This window comes from Augochlora pura, chromosome 10 (assembly GCF_028453695.1).
Source record: "Augochlora pura isolate Apur16 chromosome 10, APUR_v2.2.1, whole genome shotgun sequence".
In the NCBI taxonomy this organism is placed as follows: Eukaryota; Metazoa; Arthropoda; class Insecta; order Hymenoptera; family Halictidae; genus Augochlora; species Augochlora pura.
This window is the reverse complement of record NC_135781.1, coordinates 28337130-28355952: the sequence shown is the minus strand read 5'-3', so window position 1 is coordinate 28355952 and position 18823 is coordinate 28337130. Positions and strand designations below refer to the sequence as shown.

General features: G+C 46.9%; 2 protein-coding genes across 2 annotated transcripts; both read left to right on the top strand.

The window, feature by feature from the left end:
- The first annotated feature begins 8974 nt into the window (after positions 1-8974).
- Positions 8975-13987, top strand: LOC144475792 (uncharacterized). Its single transcript, XM_078192060.1, has 4 exons — positions 8975-9386; positions 11311-11448; positions 11892-11998; positions 13332-13987. The coding sequence occupies exons 1-4, from the start codon at positions 9290-9292 to the stop codon at positions 13401-13403; spliced, it is 414 nt and encodes a 137-aa protein (XP_078048186.1). The 5' UTR covers positions 8975-9289; the 3' UTR covers positions 13404-13987.
- Positions 13988-15771: 1784 nt separating this feature from the next.
- Positions 15772-18675, top strand: LOC144475596 (heat shock protein 83). The gene is made up of 2 exons (XM_078191644.1): positions 15772-15908; positions 16302-18675. Exon 2 carries the CDS (start codon positions 16302-16304, stop codon positions 18456-18458), a length of 2157 nt encoding a protein of 718 aa, XP_078047770.1. The 5' UTR covers positions 15772-15908; the 3' UTR covers positions 18459-18675.
- Positions 18676-18823: the final 148 nt, after the last annotated feature.

Here is an 18823-nt window from a genome sequence, read left to right as displayed (position 1 = left end):
ATGATCGCGCTGGTAACAAGCGACAGGCGATAGGATCTTAAATCGATCGAAACCGGACGCAAGTCTTTCATCTTCTTTTTTCTACCGACTCAATACTTGTAGACCTGTCGGTATACTCAGAGAAAACGTCGATGGAATCAAGTTGCCGTTCGATCGACGAGAGTCGTTGAAAAAATCCTTTGGCCGCAACTAAGATGCAAAATGTAACGTAACGGCAAAGCGAGTCGAGTTTATTAGAATCGTCTGGATCTCGTAACCGTAAATTGGCCGTGCTCGTTGATTGAAAATATTGCTGGACTCGACACTTTCGGGTCTACCGATTACCAGCAAAAACCGCATTGGAAGACGGTGCTGTGCTTGAAAGGGTGTTTAGCTGGTTGTCGCGACGAGAACGCGGGAGAAAGAAGACGACAAGATCTGTGCCGATGTAAAACTAGTACGCGTGTATTAGACGTTAAGCGTAGATTTAACATCGAGACGCCTGGGAGTGAAGGTTCATCGTGAAAAGCAGAGATATTATACACGTCCGTGTAACTATATATGTATATGTATATATCAGCGCGTTGCTCTCTGACAAGGTTGCGTCGACCACTGTCTAGTCGAAATAATATTGGCGGTCTTGTGGGCACATATCACGTAGTGGTTCATAAGGAGGCGAGAGAGACTCTCGTATATAGAGAGAACCGTCTACCAAAGAGGGGGAGGAAGGGTCCCAAGGAGCCGGTTGGCCAACGGAATGTGGCTTGACCGGCCAACCATCCCCCGCCTCCTCTACCTTGAATCCATCGAGAACGAGAAGGAGAAAGAGGAAGAGAGAGAGAGAGAGAAAGAGGGAGAGAGAAGGGGAGCCAGATAGAGGACTGGCCCAACTACCTCTGGATCCTAATGGGCCCCATTGGGGTGCTCGAATATTCTTTCGCTATCTCCGAGCATCTTCGCCGTGAGATTTGTAATCCGGGAGAACGCCGTTTTTTTGACATCCCCCTTCAAAAGTACCTGCCGTTCCCTGATTTTCAAGTTGTATACTTTGTGGACGAGTCAAGTCCGAGTCAAGCCCAGTCAGGGCAGAACCGAGTCGATCCACTCAATATAGTTTTATTAGCTAGACGAAGCCTGATCTATCGCTGGTAAAAACGAACGCGATTTATAAACGGGCGCGTTCCAGTGTGCGATTAGGTAGGTAGATAGGAGCACCGAGTCTATATTATATTCCAAGCCTACCTTGATCTGTAGCAACCGTCGAAGATAATTGCGGCTTGCCCGCCACGATTATCTCTTCGAGTATGGGCAAGAAGGCGATACAAAAATCGCCGAGAACTAGGCGGCTATCTATCGAGTACGCCGAGTTGACGGTATTCTTCCATCGAATAAAGATTCGTTGGAGTAATTTGCGTGATCGTCGTTCTTTGCGGATAATTCCGCGCGAACAATCGTACGTGAGACTGGTTCAAGACGCTTTCGTAACTCGCATAATGTGCCCGTTTTCTCCTAGAATCGGCGACCCCCACCATCGCGATGATATTCCCGAAATTACGTCAGATTGTAATCGCCGACTCGTCGACCAGAGTCAATGTTGCATTTTATAGTTGTTCCAACAGCTCGGAACCAGTGAACCGGTCCGAATGAAACTTCGGGATGCCACTTGAAAGTTTCGCAAAGCGACCGGTAGATCAGCTTTCCGCTCGAGTACCACCTAAATTTATTCCACGAACGTTCCGTGCATTCAAACGTTCCCCGTATCGTTCGCGGAATATCATGCGATTTCCACGTTTTCGGCGGGGCACTATAAATCTGGTTTCTATCGGCTCGAAGCGGTTGAGAATGAGAAACGACGGAAAAGTGGAACAACCAGCGAAACACGGGTGTGTATCCGATACCGAACGTGTACTGTACAAGTTCCGTGACTTGGGAACCGACCCTATTCTGAGAAAACTAGCTCGCTAATTGCCCCGAATCCTGCGTAATCTTGGAATGCAAATAAAGGGTGCACACCGTGTGCGAACGTAGTTTCGTTCCCGCTGAATTTCGGGCAAAACGCAACACCGCGACCCGTTCCTGCAAGCTTTTGCAATCGCTTGGTAATGCGCGGCTACTGCCTAGCATGGAACGCGTGCGCGCGTTTTACCTCGTGACGAAGCGTGTCGAGCGTAGACAGCCCGCGTCAATTGTTTGCACAATAACTCACGTTCCCGGTATCAACAAACAAACTGCAAACACGCCAGGCGTCGTCGGTTTTATCGTTTAGCTTCTTCGCCGAGCGTCCTCCTACCCCGATACATTCAGCTTCTCGCGACAGCCGTCATCATCGAACTTACCACGACCGTGATAATTTCTTGCACGCCATGTTGCGTTCCGCCGGAAATTTGCCATCGGAAGTGCCGTTCGTTGTCGCGATAATAGACAGCTTTTACATCGGCTAGGCGAAGCCGAAAGCGATGCACTTATCCCGTTGTTGCTTGGAAGACGGGGAGACCTGTTGCGCCGAATAATTGCGACTGTCGTGAAATTATTGCATCATGATACCACTTGCCGAACGCAACGAGACGTCGCGTCCTTCGAGCCACGGAGAGACAACGATCGATGCTCCATCCGCCGTGGAAAGGTCGTCCCGGGCAAACGAAGACTCGGCGCGTTCGATCGGGAAACGTTGGGAACCGGCTCGACATTTTGGTCTTGACGCGTTCGCCGAGCATTCACGGCGAGACGACACTTTTGTCCGTGAATTTCGAAAGGTCGGTGACCTTCTAACGCAACGCATACCGGTTAATCTGGTACCGTGACACGCAGTGGAAAATCACTCGCTTTCGAATCGTCGGGACCATCGTGGGCCAAGCGAGTTACGGGACAATCGATCCGATCGCGTTCCTCTCGAGACACAGACACGGAATAAGATTTCGCTGTAGGTGGGGTCCCCAGGTCCGCGTTTCGAGGCCACGCTCCTAGATCTTCATATCGCGGCGGCGCATAGATTTTGTGGAGCAGCGGACCACCATTTTTCTAATTGTTCCATCCAATTACGATGACTTCGGTGAATACTGAAGACTACCGGGCTCCGCAAGAAGAATGGGACAGTCGTGCCGATTTAACGAGGCATCGCGAACGGTCTCGGGTGACGGTAGATGGCGGCGATTTAATCGCTGTCGACCGCGAGCCAAGAGAACCAAGAGCCAAGAGCCGCGTATTGTGTTCCCCCAGAAAAGGATTCGTCGCGGTCGAAGATAGCGCCAGCTTAAACGCGTATTTTCATCTGATATCGTTTCAAACCAAACAAATTGTATATATACCAAATACCGATTTCAAGAAAGATGAGGAAAAAAGCGTCCGAAAAATTGCGATCGGCACCGATAGCTAACCGTTCTAACGGCAACGTTGAAGTTTACGTGCGCGAGAACGAAACACGAGGGAACAAGCAGGGAAAAATCAAGAAAGAGAGCCGGACGAACCTATGGGTACCTATGTGTACAATGTACATACGCGTGAGCGTGCGTAAAAGTAAAGCAACACCGGTTACCATAGACCAAAGAGAACGAGAAGGAAGATCGAGACGAAAAACAACGGACCATGGGCAAGAAAGAGAGAAAAGGCAGAGAGAGAGTGAGAGAGAGAACGAGAGAAGGCTTTCCGACAACGAAGAAGATGAAGAAGAAAGAACTGAAGAAAAGGACGAGACGCTCTGTTGGAGGGTTTGCCGAGGAGGTCCAGACCAGGCTCCATCTGCATAACCGGTATATACCGGCAATGTAGACTGGCACGAAGGTAGAGTCGAGCATGTTCTCGGCACGTTATATCGCTCGACCCGTCCTCAAGCGGACCAAAGTATAGAGAGACCCCGAGAAACTAAAAGTATGGGGAAGAGAAGCGAACCGGTGGAACGGAAAGAACCAGAAGAGAACCAGAAGAGAACAGAGAGGAGGGAAGAGGGAAGAATACGAGAAGAAGAGAAGTGAAAGGGGGGAATAGGTTGAGGAGGTTGGGCCCTCGTGCAGAGTTGTTTCGAGAAGAAGCACACGCGGTATCCCTGGCTGCTTGTCTGCCTGCTTGCCTACCTTTCCTGCTAGCAAAACTGGTAGAGAGAAAAGCGTAGGCGCGAGTACCCGCCGACCGATGACATCATCGGTGGTCTGCCTCGAGTCATTCTCTCGGCAGAAGTCTCCGTTTGCCCTCGAAACTCTTTGGAGAACGCTTTTACTCAAACGTTCGTGATTTTTCTTTGAATCCGCGTCGGCTTCTGTTCGAGCTACCACAGCTTCGGAGCCTACTTTCGTCTTCGACCGTGCTTCCAATGTCTCGTAAACCGATGAAAGTATGGCGTCTATTGATCGAGTCTCTCTCTCTCTCTCTCTCTCTCTTCACTTCTCGAGGCTTTCGGATGTTCAAAGAAGCGGAATCGATAGCGGTCGGCCGTGATACGCAGCGACACATCGGTCATTTATCTAGTTGGTTCGGAGACTTCAATACCTCGACAGCTGCAACCGCAATGTCGGTTTATCGGCGACGCGACGCATCGATCTCGTGCCTCGGCCTCGTTGACGTCGCATCGCGTCAACGGTGTCTCGGATACGGCGAATTTCTCCCGACACGATCCCGCTTGCTAAATTCTGTACCGTCGACGATTAGATAACCGGCGGGTATCGACAGATTTTCTTGGAATTGTTTTTCCCGCGTTGTTACGCGTTGATGCCGCCTATCCATCTCGAAAGGAATTTCGTTTCCACGCCGGTAAAAGCCTCGGTGGCTTGGTATGCCGTAGGGAACGTTGACTGTGAAAACCGTACAAGTGGAAAGGTTGGGAGAATCGAAGGGTCCCTAGAAATTTTACCTGGAACATATAATCGACCGAACGGGCCTGGAAAAATAGAAGAGGACGGGGGTCCGTCTGGCCTAATGATGCAGCCGTTAAGGAAAATATCAGCCATTGTATCTTTCTGCGATGGGACCGGAATCTCTTTCGTATGCCACAATGACGTTTGTATTCGTTCGAAATCTGTGTTCCTCGGGTCCGTCGGAGTTTCTTTCGAGTTTTCTTCTCGACTATTTCCGGTAGAATGAACAAACAGTATAAAAAGAAAACGATTAAAACCTTTTGGATTGAATAAATTCTGATACGGAAATGTTCTTTGTGCCGAGCATCTCTCGTGTTTCTATCAAGTGTGGCAGGCTAAATCCACTGTAACTCCCATAATTGTCGGTGTGAATACGGTAAACGATGAAGAAAATGTTGGTGACGGAGTTACAACAATTGAATGCGAACGCAAATACGAAAATTCGTGCATGTTTTTTATTCGGTATGAAGACAGTCGTGGATAACGAGCCGACGCTAGATGACGTGCGCGTTTATGAGAGGAATGTGTTCGAGAAGCGGCTCTACAAGAAAATGTCAGGATCGTCCGGGAACCTCTCTAACGCTTGAAACCTGCGCCAGGGCTGTCACGAATAAGGGGCGAGACATCCATAAACTTATGGTGGACCTCGGGGCTCACGGGGGTTCTGGGTAGGTTTTTCTTTTTACCGGGCCGGGCAGGTGCGAACCGATTTCTATAGTCTTCGCTCAGTAACGGCCGTCCTTCGTGGCAACCGTCCACGCCGAAGCGGCTTCTGCCGAACGAGTAACGAATCCTCTGCTCGAAACCGAACCAAACGAATCCGCATCGGAGGGGAGCGTACTCTTATTTTCGTTTCTACCGCCGTCCTGTATTCTAATGAACTTGTAGATTTTCTGTTTCTCTCTTTCCAACGTGGGACAACCACTTTGTTGATTGTGCCCGATGTTTAAATGCAAAGCAGGCACGCGGTTCGTGCGATTCGTTCCGATCGCGTTTCAGGTGACGACGACGACGACGACGACGACGACGACGACGGGAGACCGGGCTGTATCGAAACACTCGAGAAAAAGTCAGGTGTGCGCGATGAAAACGGGAGAATCGCGAAAGCAAGGACGACGAGCATCCGCCGGAAGTCGAAGGGCGTCGGCTCGTAACGCCGACGCTACGGCCTAGGGTTGAGTTAGCTTTGTACCTGAACAGATGGGCCAGGTGAGTCGCAAGGACCGGAATATAACTGTACCGATTCTGTGTAACGATTCTTCTAAAGAACGAACAATAAAATCATCCTTGACCGATCGCCCCCAACGGTTTACCGTATGCAGGAAAGAGAGGCAAATCCTTTCTAGAAATCCTCTTTGGAAGATCCTTGGGCCGCGGTGTTCCATTGATCATTTTAGCGGGGAACGCGTTCTGTTCGGCGCTGGTCAGCCGCTGCTTTGCCGAGAGGAACGAGCCGGCACATATCTGCTTATTCTCACGAACAAGTTTTTCATGTGAGTCACAAAACTTCTGTCGACGACGAAGACTGCGACGGAATCGACCTTCGGGGACCCGGTGCTCAGGGCAAGCCGATACGCATGCGAAATTTCATTCACGTGAGCGTCACGTACGACTCGGCGTTGCAATAACATTCCACGAGCAGAGTCGGCGTGCCACCGAAATTTCAGCGATCGCGGTAGAACGATCGCGTACGGCCTTCGTTACGAAGGCAAAACGATCCGTATCGTGTCTACGATAACCAACCGTGCGCATAACTATCGTCACGGCGCTGCTTTTCCCGCAAACTGAAAACAGATGACACGTCTAGCCGCGGAGCTTCCCAGGGCTCGCTTTCAAGCAGCGGAACCGACTCTTCGTCGTTCAAGGAGGCGTATCTTTTGGGGTGCATAAATGTTAGCGAGCACAAAGAGCGTCGCGTTTTTCGCGCACCGAAAAAAACCAAACGTTTTCTCCTGCGGAGCCGGTTAAATTATTTTTGGTCGTGTCTCTTGCTCCAAACATTCTTTTTTAAACGGCTCCGTGAAAACGAATTGCTCCGCGTTCCGCGCGAGAGCTGCAGTCTATTTCAATTGACAATCTCGGCGTTCATTCAGATCTTAATCATTTTTTTCTGCGGAGAGAATGGCGCATCCGGGTCAAAGTATCAGCCGACGAGCCACGACTCGCGAATCGCGAGATTGCGTAGTTTAACGGACTGCGAGGGAACGGAGCGCTTCTTTCTCCTTATTCGTCTCAAAGAACAAGCGGGACAACGGCAAGCGGTTTCGACGAACTTCGGGAACATGACGAGTCCCTTAGTCGTTCGTGGCACCGTCGCCTCGTGAAATCCGGTATTCGCTGAACAGATTCGGGGAAGATCGGCGAACGGTTTGGAAGCAATCCGGCCTCGCGCCGTTTCCCCGTGGAAAAATTGCCGATACGATCGTGCCGGTGTCAAGACGATCGCTCGCGGAATTCGTTCTGTTCCGAGGACCGTTTAAACGAAAAAGCAGCCGGCAGGTACGTTCGAGAAGCCGGGGTCCGCCGGACAGTTCGCCATGGTTCGCCATGGCGGACCATTCGAGAAACCTCCGGACTCGTCGGCGCGGCCAGCGATCGTCGTCGTGACGTCGATTTTCTTCGAAAAACGAGAGGACAGAACGACTACGTGGGTACGTACGAGGCCGAGCCTTCACCTCGATCGCGAGTTACACGCGCGTGTACGCTCACAGGTACAGGTAGACGAGCGAAACGACTCGTAAGAGCGGTGGGAACAAGAGGGAGAGGGACGGAAGGAGGAGGGGGAGAGCGAGAGAGAGGAGGAACAAGACACGTGGAGAATCGTGCAAAATGCAGGAGAGAAAAGAGGAGGAAGATGAGCAACGAAGAAGGAGAAAGAGGAAGAGAGAGAGAGAGAGAGAGAGAGAGAGAGATTGGATACGAGAAGGGGAGATGGAGAAGGAGAAGGCGCGAGAGATCGGTAGAGGGGTCATTGGTTGTTCGTTGCGCACTCAACGTATGGGAATCGTTATGGACCGACCATAGTCGTTGGAATGCGTCCCTTTTTTCCTTTTTGTGTCTCCCCGTATACCTGGCGGGCTGGTCTCGCTCCGTTGTGGCGGTGGCGGTGGCGGTGGCGGCGAATCTCTTGCGGACAATCATGTCGGCCAGCGGACGATACGACCCATCGACCAGAAGGAAAACGACCGTGGTCCTGCCAACAGGACGGGAGAATCGTTCGGTCTCGGTCGGCAAGAGCAGCAGGAGCAGCAGGAGCAGCAGGGCTCCGGGGTGAGCAAGAGTGGAAGAACATCGGGCGAGCAAACCGGATCCAGCTACAGGGTTGACGTCGTGGAGAACGAAGAGGAGGATGACAACGAAGAAGCTGAAGATGCTTTGCCCAAGCCAAAGCAAACGAAGACATTGAAGAGGCAACTTCGAAGTCTTTGGCAAACCTGCTGCGACGTCAATTAGCCGAGAACCAAGACCAATGGAGAACGGAGGATCGGACAGAGAGGTAACGATCGTCCGTGCGAAACAAGCAAGTACGAAACATGTAAGCAAGGAAGTATCGCGAACGTGAGCCCGCGCAGAGGGACGAAGCCGGAGTGTAGCGCTAAGTAGAGGACTTTGCAAAAACCGCTGCGAAGAATGGAAGACGAGGAAACGCGATAAAGAACGACCGGGAGAATCGAGCAGGTAGGAAGACGAAGATGCCGCAATAATGCTCTTTCGAGTTGGCCGAGGAACAAGACCGGTCGAAGATCGGCAGAGAAGAGAGAGGGAGGAAGAGGAGTACGATACAGAAGACGTAGGTAGAAGGACAGGTAGAGCGACTTGAAGTGAAGGAGGCACAGGCGAAGCGGAGGGGCAACGCCGTGAAGACCGGGAGAGGAAAGGCGAGAAGAGAAGAGTAGCGAAGACAAGATGAAACGAAACGGAACGAAACGAAAGGAAACGAGACGAGACCGACAAGGCGAAGAGAGAAGAGAAGAGAAGAGAGAGAGGTTAGGAGAGGAGAGGAGAGACTCGTTTCTCGCGTATGTATGCCGACGGTTCGGATCGGTGACGTCAGGACGTCGATTTGAACGAACCAATGAGCGTGCGGAGCGAGTCCAGGGAGGCAGAAAGGACGTGGTAGGGGACGATGAGGTCTCGAGGAGGGCTTTGGACTTGGGGTTCCAGAGATCCTGGGGTAGGGGTAGACTCGAAAGGTGCGTGCGGCCCAGGACGTGGGGCGCGGGGCCAGTTGATCAGTGAGTGCGGTAGTGATCTCATCTCGTACCGCGCCAGGTGTGACTCTTCCTCTCTTTCTTTTCTTCTTTCTTACCTTCCTCCTTTCTTTCTCTCTCTCTCTCTCTCCCTCTCTCTCTCTCTCTCTCTGTCTCTCTCTCCATCTTTCTCTCTCTCACACACACTCTTTTTCTTTCTTTTCTCCTTTTTTGCTCCTTTCTTTCTATCTTCCTCTCATTTCCGTCCTCGAGTCTATGTGCCCTTGCTACGAGAATCGGAGGAAGAAGCAGTACCGCGGACTTAAAATTCACGAATTGGCCCGACCGTGTCCTCGACTCCGACCAACGACAGGTATGACCCATCTTTTATTTATGGAACAGACACGCTAGTCTGATATTTCATTCTGCTGATACAAGCGCTCGCTTACACAACAGAATTTTACTTCGCGTTTGAATCCCGAGACCAGCGAGCTCTACCATCGATTTGTCCGACTCGAGAGTAAATCGGATTCGTACCAAGTCTACCCGCCGGTGTCTAATGTCCATTGAATTTTTTTTTTTTTCAATGAGATCGTTAAAATCGTTTGAAACTACGCGACGCTTATCGGTTATCGACTCTCTGCCATTCTCTCACGCGTATCCGTCCCGTCTAATTTCACGAGATCGCGTTGCTCGCCGATGGATCGAACAGATAAACGTCGGAAGGTAGCGAGGTTTGCACCGAAGGCTCTTCGTGGTTGTCTGAGCCGCTTCTATCCGCTACCGATTCGCACCGTTTCGCGTGCGAATTTCCGCGGCCCTCCTAGCAACAGGTTGTACGTGGCCGCGCAGCGCCGCGCCGCGCCACGCTGCATCGTGGAAAAATCACGCTCACCCGCACGCTTTTGCTGGCCTCGAATTCGCAACGGTGTCGGACAGAGTTCTCGTTCGACTCGTTCTTAAAAACCGAAGGAACAAAACACGCTTCCGTTCCTGTTCCTGCTCCGATCGCAACAAGGCGCGAGATTTGGCTCCTCGGTGCTCCGGCAATAATCACGCGATAACGAGAATCGTTATTGATCTTTAAATTCGCACGGAGCAGCGATGGCGCGCGAGGTAATTCTTATCGACGCGACACTAATTCGAAGCTATTCTCACCTTCGGAGCGGCGTTAACGCGAGACCGTAATAACTGACCGTAACGCATTATTAACGAGGCGGGACTGATCGATCGATTGATCTGTTTGCTTCGATTGCTTTTTAACGAAGCTGCTCCGAATGAAACGCAATAACGATGCATTCGCGGTTTCCGAGAAGATCGCTGCTCCTAGAAGCCGCGATTCGGGATCACGAAGCTCGATGTAGATCGAGTCGAAGTAATCGGTTCCCGTAAAGGCGTGTCATACTACGCGTTGATTACCGCGAACCTGTTTGAATAGCGTTCTTTTTTTCCCTCTCGTTAGAAACACCGCAAGAAATCGTCTCCGGTGTGCGTCACCGGTTCGACGAGAACGGCATAGTGCGCGACGGCGTTCTGGCATCGCGGAAGCCTGTATCGTCCGCGATCTTCAACGTGCAGGCGAATACATTCGAGATTTGCACGGTAGAGCGGCCGAGCGACCGAGAAATAAAACGCGCCTATACATACGAACGTTTCACCGCACCGCGTGGACGTTACCGATCCGTGAATCCTCGTTCGGAATGACATCGATCGTTTCAGTCTCTTAAATTCGGGAACCGACTCGTAACTATTCGCTGGACAGGCACGCGAGATTCCAGCTATTTGAATATGCAAACTGTTCTACGAACAAGTCATTTTTTGTTTAGCCAGCAGTTCGACCTCTAGATCCAACGATTCGTCACCGAGCATCAATATCATCGATGTTGTTTCTAACACGCGCCGTTTCGACGTTCGGTAAACACGTACGAGAATTAAAATTCCCGCAGAAACGGGAATGCCTCCTCTGCCTGTTCCCCGGTTAAACGAGTCAGCGCCGGCCGATCGAAAGCAACGCGATCTAGATCTTTCTCTGCGAAATTGTCGTCGAATGGGGAATTCGAAGCGGGAATCGACGGGGACGCAGGCGAAGAATCCCGCACGCAGCACGAGTGAATTGAAATCAAATTCGATAAGTACACTCGAAGTGATAATGCTTATAAACGGAGCGACATTAGCTTGACTATCTCGAGTACTCGTGCAGCTGTGTTTGCGTAAACGATTGGATGTCGCGTCGAATATCGACCTCGTTAAGAAACCAATTCAACGGGTGCTAAACTCTCTCGCTTCATTGACTATAGGCGACCAAGACGACGACCAAGACCACGACCCACGATCACTGGCACAACCACGGGCACGACCGCGGCCAAGACCGCGAAACACCGACGGTCCAGCCGTATCGTTATCGCCGTTCTACGATGGTGTTTCACGCGAGAACGGTAAGTTGGTGCCGTGTATCGACTCCGCAGAGGACTGTTAATAAAATTGCAAACAGTTAATTAGCCTGTTCGGTCGGGACGGCCTCGAGATTCGCGCCTTGGCTCGTGATCGCGTCGTGATTCCGGGCTCGCTATTTTCTTGGAAACGCGGCGATGTTTTCTAGTCGACAAAGGTGCGATAATTGTACGGACGGCCTGTAGCAGACACCGTGCCGAACAAATGGAATCGAAGACCGGCTTATCGTGAGAGATAGGTACTCGCTCGTGTTTACCGTAGGTACGCGTCAACGACAACGGATTTTGCGGCTCGGTTCGACTTTGCTCGGATAAGGCACATTTCCCCGAGCGAGCTCGAGATCGACACGCTCTCGTCTTCGTGCACGATCGTCACCCTCCACTCGTCGATCGATCGAGCTCGAAAAAAAAAATTAAATAAAATTCAGTTTTAGAAAGTCCGGGGATTATTTCTGAAACGAGACCTCGAGTTGCTCCGGATGGTGTTCCTGCAACGACCGGTAAGATAGCTAGGAATAAGCCAACGGTCTTCCAGGTGAGTGTGTCGCGCCATGGTTTGTTCCTCTTTCCTCTTCCCCTCCACTCCTTTCGTCTTTCATTTGTATCGCTCTCGTGTTATACTCGCCACGAACCTTTTGTACTTTCACCGTCGCAGTAACACGGTCGCACACGGTTCACGATCAGAAAAATCACGAGATCGAAATGCTCGCCGTGTGGAAGACGCTTTTATTCGATCACGAACGGAATCCGGATACGCGACGGCCGTTTCGCAAACGATCGAATTATCTATTACGAAATTCGATAACGTTCTCCTGCAGTCGAGCCGCTTTTGTTATCGATCAGATTGTAAAATTATTATTCAGCTCGGAAATTTCTACTCGTGCTTTCGTCTCTCGATCGAGAATATCCGTGGAAACGTGATTGAAAATCAAGACCGGGTCGATGAAAAATTCAAAAAGGGTAGGAGACGGTAGGAAAGTAGGAGAGTAGGAGACTGAGAGAGGAAGAGAGAGAGAGTTGTGTGCGGTTTGATAATAAAAGTCGAATCCAGACGCGAGCGTAACGCAGCGAGATCATAACTTTCTCCGAATGGAACCTCTTACGAAACTTCGTACCGGTCTGTTGGCAAGCTCACCGAGCGAAAACCGGCGCCGTTAGTATCGCGATACAATAGAAAATCACGGATACTTATGCAAAGCAGCGCCGAATGTTAATTCGTAGGGAGTGAGAACGTAAGAAGAATTTATTTCGATGCTCGCCAGAATTTTATCTCGTCGCGTGGTCGGCGTTTTCGTCCCGCGAATTATTCTAATTGTAAAACGTCACGGTACGCTGATTCGCTGATACATGGCGAAGCAAGGGACGCGGCGAGGAAAAACGAGACAAGACAAGAGAGCTGCGATTGATTCGCGGTTAAACACGATACCGTAAAACAGCCGATTTATCTCTGTCCAAGCAGCGCTCGTCGAGATACGTGTAACTTTCGTTGATCTCTGGTGAACTCGGTTTGGGTCGGGCAACGAAACACCGAGGAAGAAACACTCGCAGCGATACCGTCGACGAGCAGCGTATATACGCGGTTTGGAGTAATTATGACGCAACTAATTATGACATAATAATGGCAGCGTTGCACGTCGTCGATCTAGCGGAAAGAACCGTGTCTTTGTCGACGCATCGGAACGAATTTCATCGTTGCGACGGTCTCCTCGAGCGACAGCTTTCACCACGGTCTTTTCTGTATCTTGTCGTATAGCGTTGTCAGCGGTAACGATATTCCAGCAGTATCGGCTCGAAAACCGCTGGCATGGTTGCACACGTTTCGAGCTTCGAATCTGAAACGGCCTAATTGTTTTTTCTTTTTGTTTCAGTTTATCTATGAGAACCTGTCGGGACACGTGCTGGTCGCAGTAAAGACTTTCAACGATTCGCTATCGAGATAGCCGACCGAGATCCGTTGGTCTGAGCACGCTGGATCGGATCTCATTGGATCGGATCGGATCGGATCGGATCGGATCGGATAGAATCGGATCGAGAACAGTTCATCTTTGCGTTCCTGGGAAAGTAAGACCAGCTAGTCAGCCAGTCAACCAGTCCAGCCCCTTAACTACCGGCAGAGCAGGTTTTCGATGGCGCCGACAGACGATCGGCTGGAACGATCATCTCCCACGGAAGAATTTCAGCGCCTCGAGCAACGCACCGATCTTGGCGCGGACATTTTCTTTGGTTATCTAGCTGTATGAGTTTTGTTCGACATCATAAAGCTAGGTTACCGGAGTTAAGCTCCTCGCCATATCAGCTTCAACGATCTATTTCGTCGATTTTTCATCTCTAGGACACCGATGCACAATGTCTCGCATAATCTATCGCACGAATCGATGGATAGATGAATATCAATTTGTACAAAGTCTGTTGTAAACGATACAGCGTGTTGTAGAACGTAGATATATACCAGCCTTTCCCAGGCAATCATGTATAAAGAAAAATACAATTTGATTTGAAACAGAACACATCCTTCCTCAACATGACCGAGTTTACTAGCGATTTGTTAGCAATAAATTTTTACAAAAGTCAATTGTTGAAAAAATATGATTACCTTTCTCCCCCTTTCAGTTTTAATTTATTTAAAATTCGTAATTTATTGATACGCTGGCAAAGCAACAGAGAAAAGACGAAAAAGTAGACGCGTTCAACGTGCTCCAAAGGTTTCCGTATTCCGTTCGCGCGTGAACCTACGAGTTAAGCATTTGTAATTGCTGGTAGTGTCATTTGCCACGTGACTCGATTACCTGTTGAGAATTTTTTCCTACAGTCACGAGTATCGATATTCTCCTTTTCGTTATGCGCAAACGTCTATCGTTGAGACTGACGATTTCGGGGACTAAATTTCGATTAATCTAGTCTTGCTTTTTGCAAGTTGCCTTTGCCAGAGTTAATATGATAAAGATTCTGAATCGTCAAATATGTAGCCCTTAAAAAGACTACTACAAACGAAGTATCAAAGACACTACCATTCAGAAAGAAATATAGACAAAATTTTATTATAAAACTTATAAAAGTAAGTCCTATGAGACTATGAGTAGCGAAACTTTCTAATAAATTATTTGAAGACTTCAAAAATGACACCAAACTATAAAGGATGTTTGATCGTATAAATTATAGTAAATCATTTTAGCGAAATAAATGAATTTGTATTTTTAAAATCAAGCACGACTTACGGATGATATTTGCTATATCGTGTTTAGCAAAGTCTAACGTAATAGTACGCAAGAACTAGGATACAGGAAGAACTTTGATTTGTGTAATTTTATACCATAGCATATGCAAATTTGGTTTATGTACAAGAGTCGCAGAGGGCGCCACGCATCGGCTTATGAAACAGATTTTGATACCGACTGGAACATTTATGCAATATTTGTGAATATTTTTTCATTACAAACAACATGTGTAATTATTTTACGTGTTATCATCGTTCTATCGTTATACGTCATCACACTCTCATTTATAATACGTATAAATCGATCGGTATGTCCTTGGTACGATAATCTAGAAGTTTCTGAATGAAACCTCATTCAGAAACTTCTAGTACATATACATACATATTCATGATTCTCGATGATTCAGCCTCCTTCTACGAATATTTTCATTGGATTCATAAAGTATTGAGTCAACTGCAATTACAGTGAACGAGAAGAACTAGAATACACCCACTCAACATCACAACGAAATCTCTCTTAACATAAGAGAATGGATTTTGTTCTCTGTTCGTTTAGGGGCACAACGAATGATCAGAAAAATATGCGAAATGGGTAATTCAATTTGAATAACTCTTGTAAAATTGTTAAAGATTCCTATTTTATCTGTGGCGAACAAGGTGGATCGATCGCGAACTGCACTTAGCAAAATTGGAAAATGGCTGGTTGTTTATTTCAATAAATGATAATTAATATTTGAAGGAAAACAGTCAAATGGTAATTAAACATCTACCTTTGTAATGACCTCATAGGTATTGTTCAATTCGTGTCTGCAAAAGTGTCGATATTATTCGATGATATTCGATTCGTTCGACCCGAACAAATACCGGAAGTACCACGTTATGGAGAAAAGAATCGATGCGAATTTCATCGGCAACATTTAGCACAGTTACGCCTGATTAATACAAAATCATTCTCTTAGAATTTTTTAAGGCTGATAAGACCGTTTTCGCGTGTATAAAGTATCTGGTGGTTAAAAATTCTTGAATTAGATTTAAATTTTACCGGAAGCGAAGCGCTCGGAGAGGCAAAAATGTTCTAGAACGTTATAGAACATTCTAGAATTTAAGCTGGTATATAAAGCGGAAACTAGTCGACGCTCCACTTCATTCAATAAGACACCAGGTTCCCGGCAGTGCGTTCGTGCATTCTTCGAGAATACGTGTTATAACGTCGTTTTAACTGAATATAAAGGTAAAATTGCATGAATTTGCGTTGTATTTCACATAATTCTAAAGAATATTTGACGTGTTTTATTACGTGTGTGCGTTATTATCGCGATTCAGTCAATTTAGTTGCCAAATAATTGCCTTTTTAGAGGAGACTTAACTTTTTAATTTTTAATTCTGGTTAGTTCGAAGGCGTGGACGATATTTGTTAATATTTTTACGATGTTTGAATCGAGTTTTAGTGTATATGCAGGTTATTCGCCGTACTATAAATTTTTATTTTTGCACCACGTGTTGTACTCGGTCGAAAGTGACTTTGTATTTGTAATTTTCAAAACGCATCGATATTTTTTACATATATGTATTTATGTAACGACTTTATGTGCATTTTTCTACATAAATGTGTTGTTCCTTTTAGATGTCTACACAAATGGATGTGGAGGGAGGAGAAGTTGAGACCTTTGCCTTCCAGGCAGAGATCGCTCAGCTCATGTCACTGATCATCAACACATTTTATTCGAACAAAGAAATCTTCCTCAGAGAACTGATTTCCAACTCCAGTGATGCTCTTGACAAGATACGCTATGAATCCTTGACAGACCCATCTAAACTTGATTCTGGCAAGGAATTGTACATCAAGATCATTCCAGACAAGAACGACAACACTCTGACCATCATTGATACCGGTATTGGTATGACGAAGGCTGATTTGGTTAACAACCTTGGTACAATTGCTAAATCTGGCACCAAAGCATTCATGGAAGCTCTCCAGGCTGGCGCTGATATTTCTATGATCGGTCAATTTGGTGTAGGATTTTACTCTGCCTACCTTGTAGCAGACAAAGTCACTGTTGTTTCCAAGAATAACGATGATGAACAGTATTTGTGGGAGTCCAGCGCTGGTGGATCATTCACTGTCCGACATGATGTTGGTGAACCACTGGGACGTGGAACTAAAATCATTTTGCACATTAAAGAGGATCAAGCTGAATACCTGGAAGAGAACAAAATTAAAGATATTGTAAAGAAACATTCCCAATTTATAGGTTATCCAATTAAGTTAGTTGTACAGAAGGAACGCGAGAAGGAGCTCAGTGAAGATGAAGCTGAGGAAACTGAAGAGAAGAAAGAGAATGAAGAAGGAAAGCTTGAAATTAAAGATGTAGGCGAGGACGCGGAAGCTGAAGAGAAGGACGAAGAGAAAAAGAAGAAGAAGAAGACCATCAAAGAGAAATACACAGAGGATGAAGAATTAAACAAGACCAAACCCATCTGGACCAGAAATCCGGACGATATTACTCAGGAGGAGTATGGTGAATTTTACAAATCATTGACCAATGATTGGGAGGACCATCTGGCTGTGAAACACTTCTCCGTAGAAGGCCAGTTGGAATTCAGAGCATTGCTGTTTGTTCCACGACGCATGCCATTTGATCTCTTTGAGAATAAGAAGAGGAAAAACAACATCAAACTGTATGTAAGAAGAGTATTTATTATGGATAACTGTGAAGAATTAATTCCAGAGTACTTGAACTTCATGAAGGGAGTAGTGGACAGTGAAGATCTTCCCTTGAATATCTCTCGTGAGATGCTTCAGCAAAACAAAATCTTGAAGGTCATTCGTAAGAATCTTGTCAAGAAATGCCTGGAATTGTTCGAGGAACTTACAGAAGATAAAGCTAATTATAACAAATTCTACGAACAGTTTAGCAAAAATATTAAATTGGGAATTCATGAGGATAGTACCAACCGCAACAAATTATCCGATCTTTTGAGATATCACACTTCAGCTTCTGGAGATGAAGCGTGTTCTCTTAAAGACTATGTTGGCAGAATGAAGGAGAACCAAAAGCACATTTACTTCATCACTGGAGAAAACAAAGAACAGGTTGCAAATAGTTCTTTCGTTGAACGTGTAAAGAAACGTGGCTTTGAAGTAGTCTACATGACTGAACCCATTGATGAGTACGTCGTACAACAACTGAAGGAGTTTGATGGTAAGCAGCTGGTATCTGTGACCAAAGAAGGATTGGAACTTCCTGAGGACGAGGATGAAAAGAAGAAGAGAGAAGAGGACAAGGCCAAGTTTGAGAATTTATGCAAAGTAATGAAGAATATTCTTGATACCAAGGTTGAAAAAGTCGTTGTTTCAAACCGTTTGGTCGACTCTCCTTGCTGTATTGTTACATCCCAGTATGGTTGGACTGCCAACATGGAGAGAATTATGAAAGCTCAAGCTCTCAGGGATACATCGACTATGGGATATATGGCAGCTAAGAAGCATCTCGAAATTAATCCAGATCATGCCATCGTTGAAACTCTCAGACAGAAAGCTGAGGTTGACAAGAGCGACAAAGCAGTAAAGGACTTAGTCATTTTATTGTTTGAGACTGCACTTCTCTCTTCTGGTTTTACATTGGACGAACCACAAGTTCATGCTGCCAGAATTTACAGAATGATCAAGTTGGGTCTTGGCATTGACGAAGAAGAACCTGTACCTGAGGAGCAGAAACCAGAGGATGTTCCTCCTCTCGAAGAAGCCGATGATGCGTCCCGAATGGAAGAAGTAGACTAAACACAAGATCTAAATATGACATGACAAATTGTCATTATAGTCATTAAAAGACTGTTATAAATTACCACGTTTTATGTGGTATTGATAGCCATCTTCATTTTCATTTCCTGTATCATAATGACCTTACTTAATTTATCATACCAAATTATGTTTAAATACCAAAAATTGTTTGGAATAAGTTAAACTTACAATAAAATAAGGTTTATTATACACTATATGTATGAATGTGTGTACATTGATTTTATTATTTCCTCTGCCCTGATTACAGCACTAGATTTAAATATAGACGTAGAAATTAGAAGCAAGTATCTATAATCTTTCCAATTGCATACAATTTTCAACTTTTTCGTTAGTCGTTTACTTAC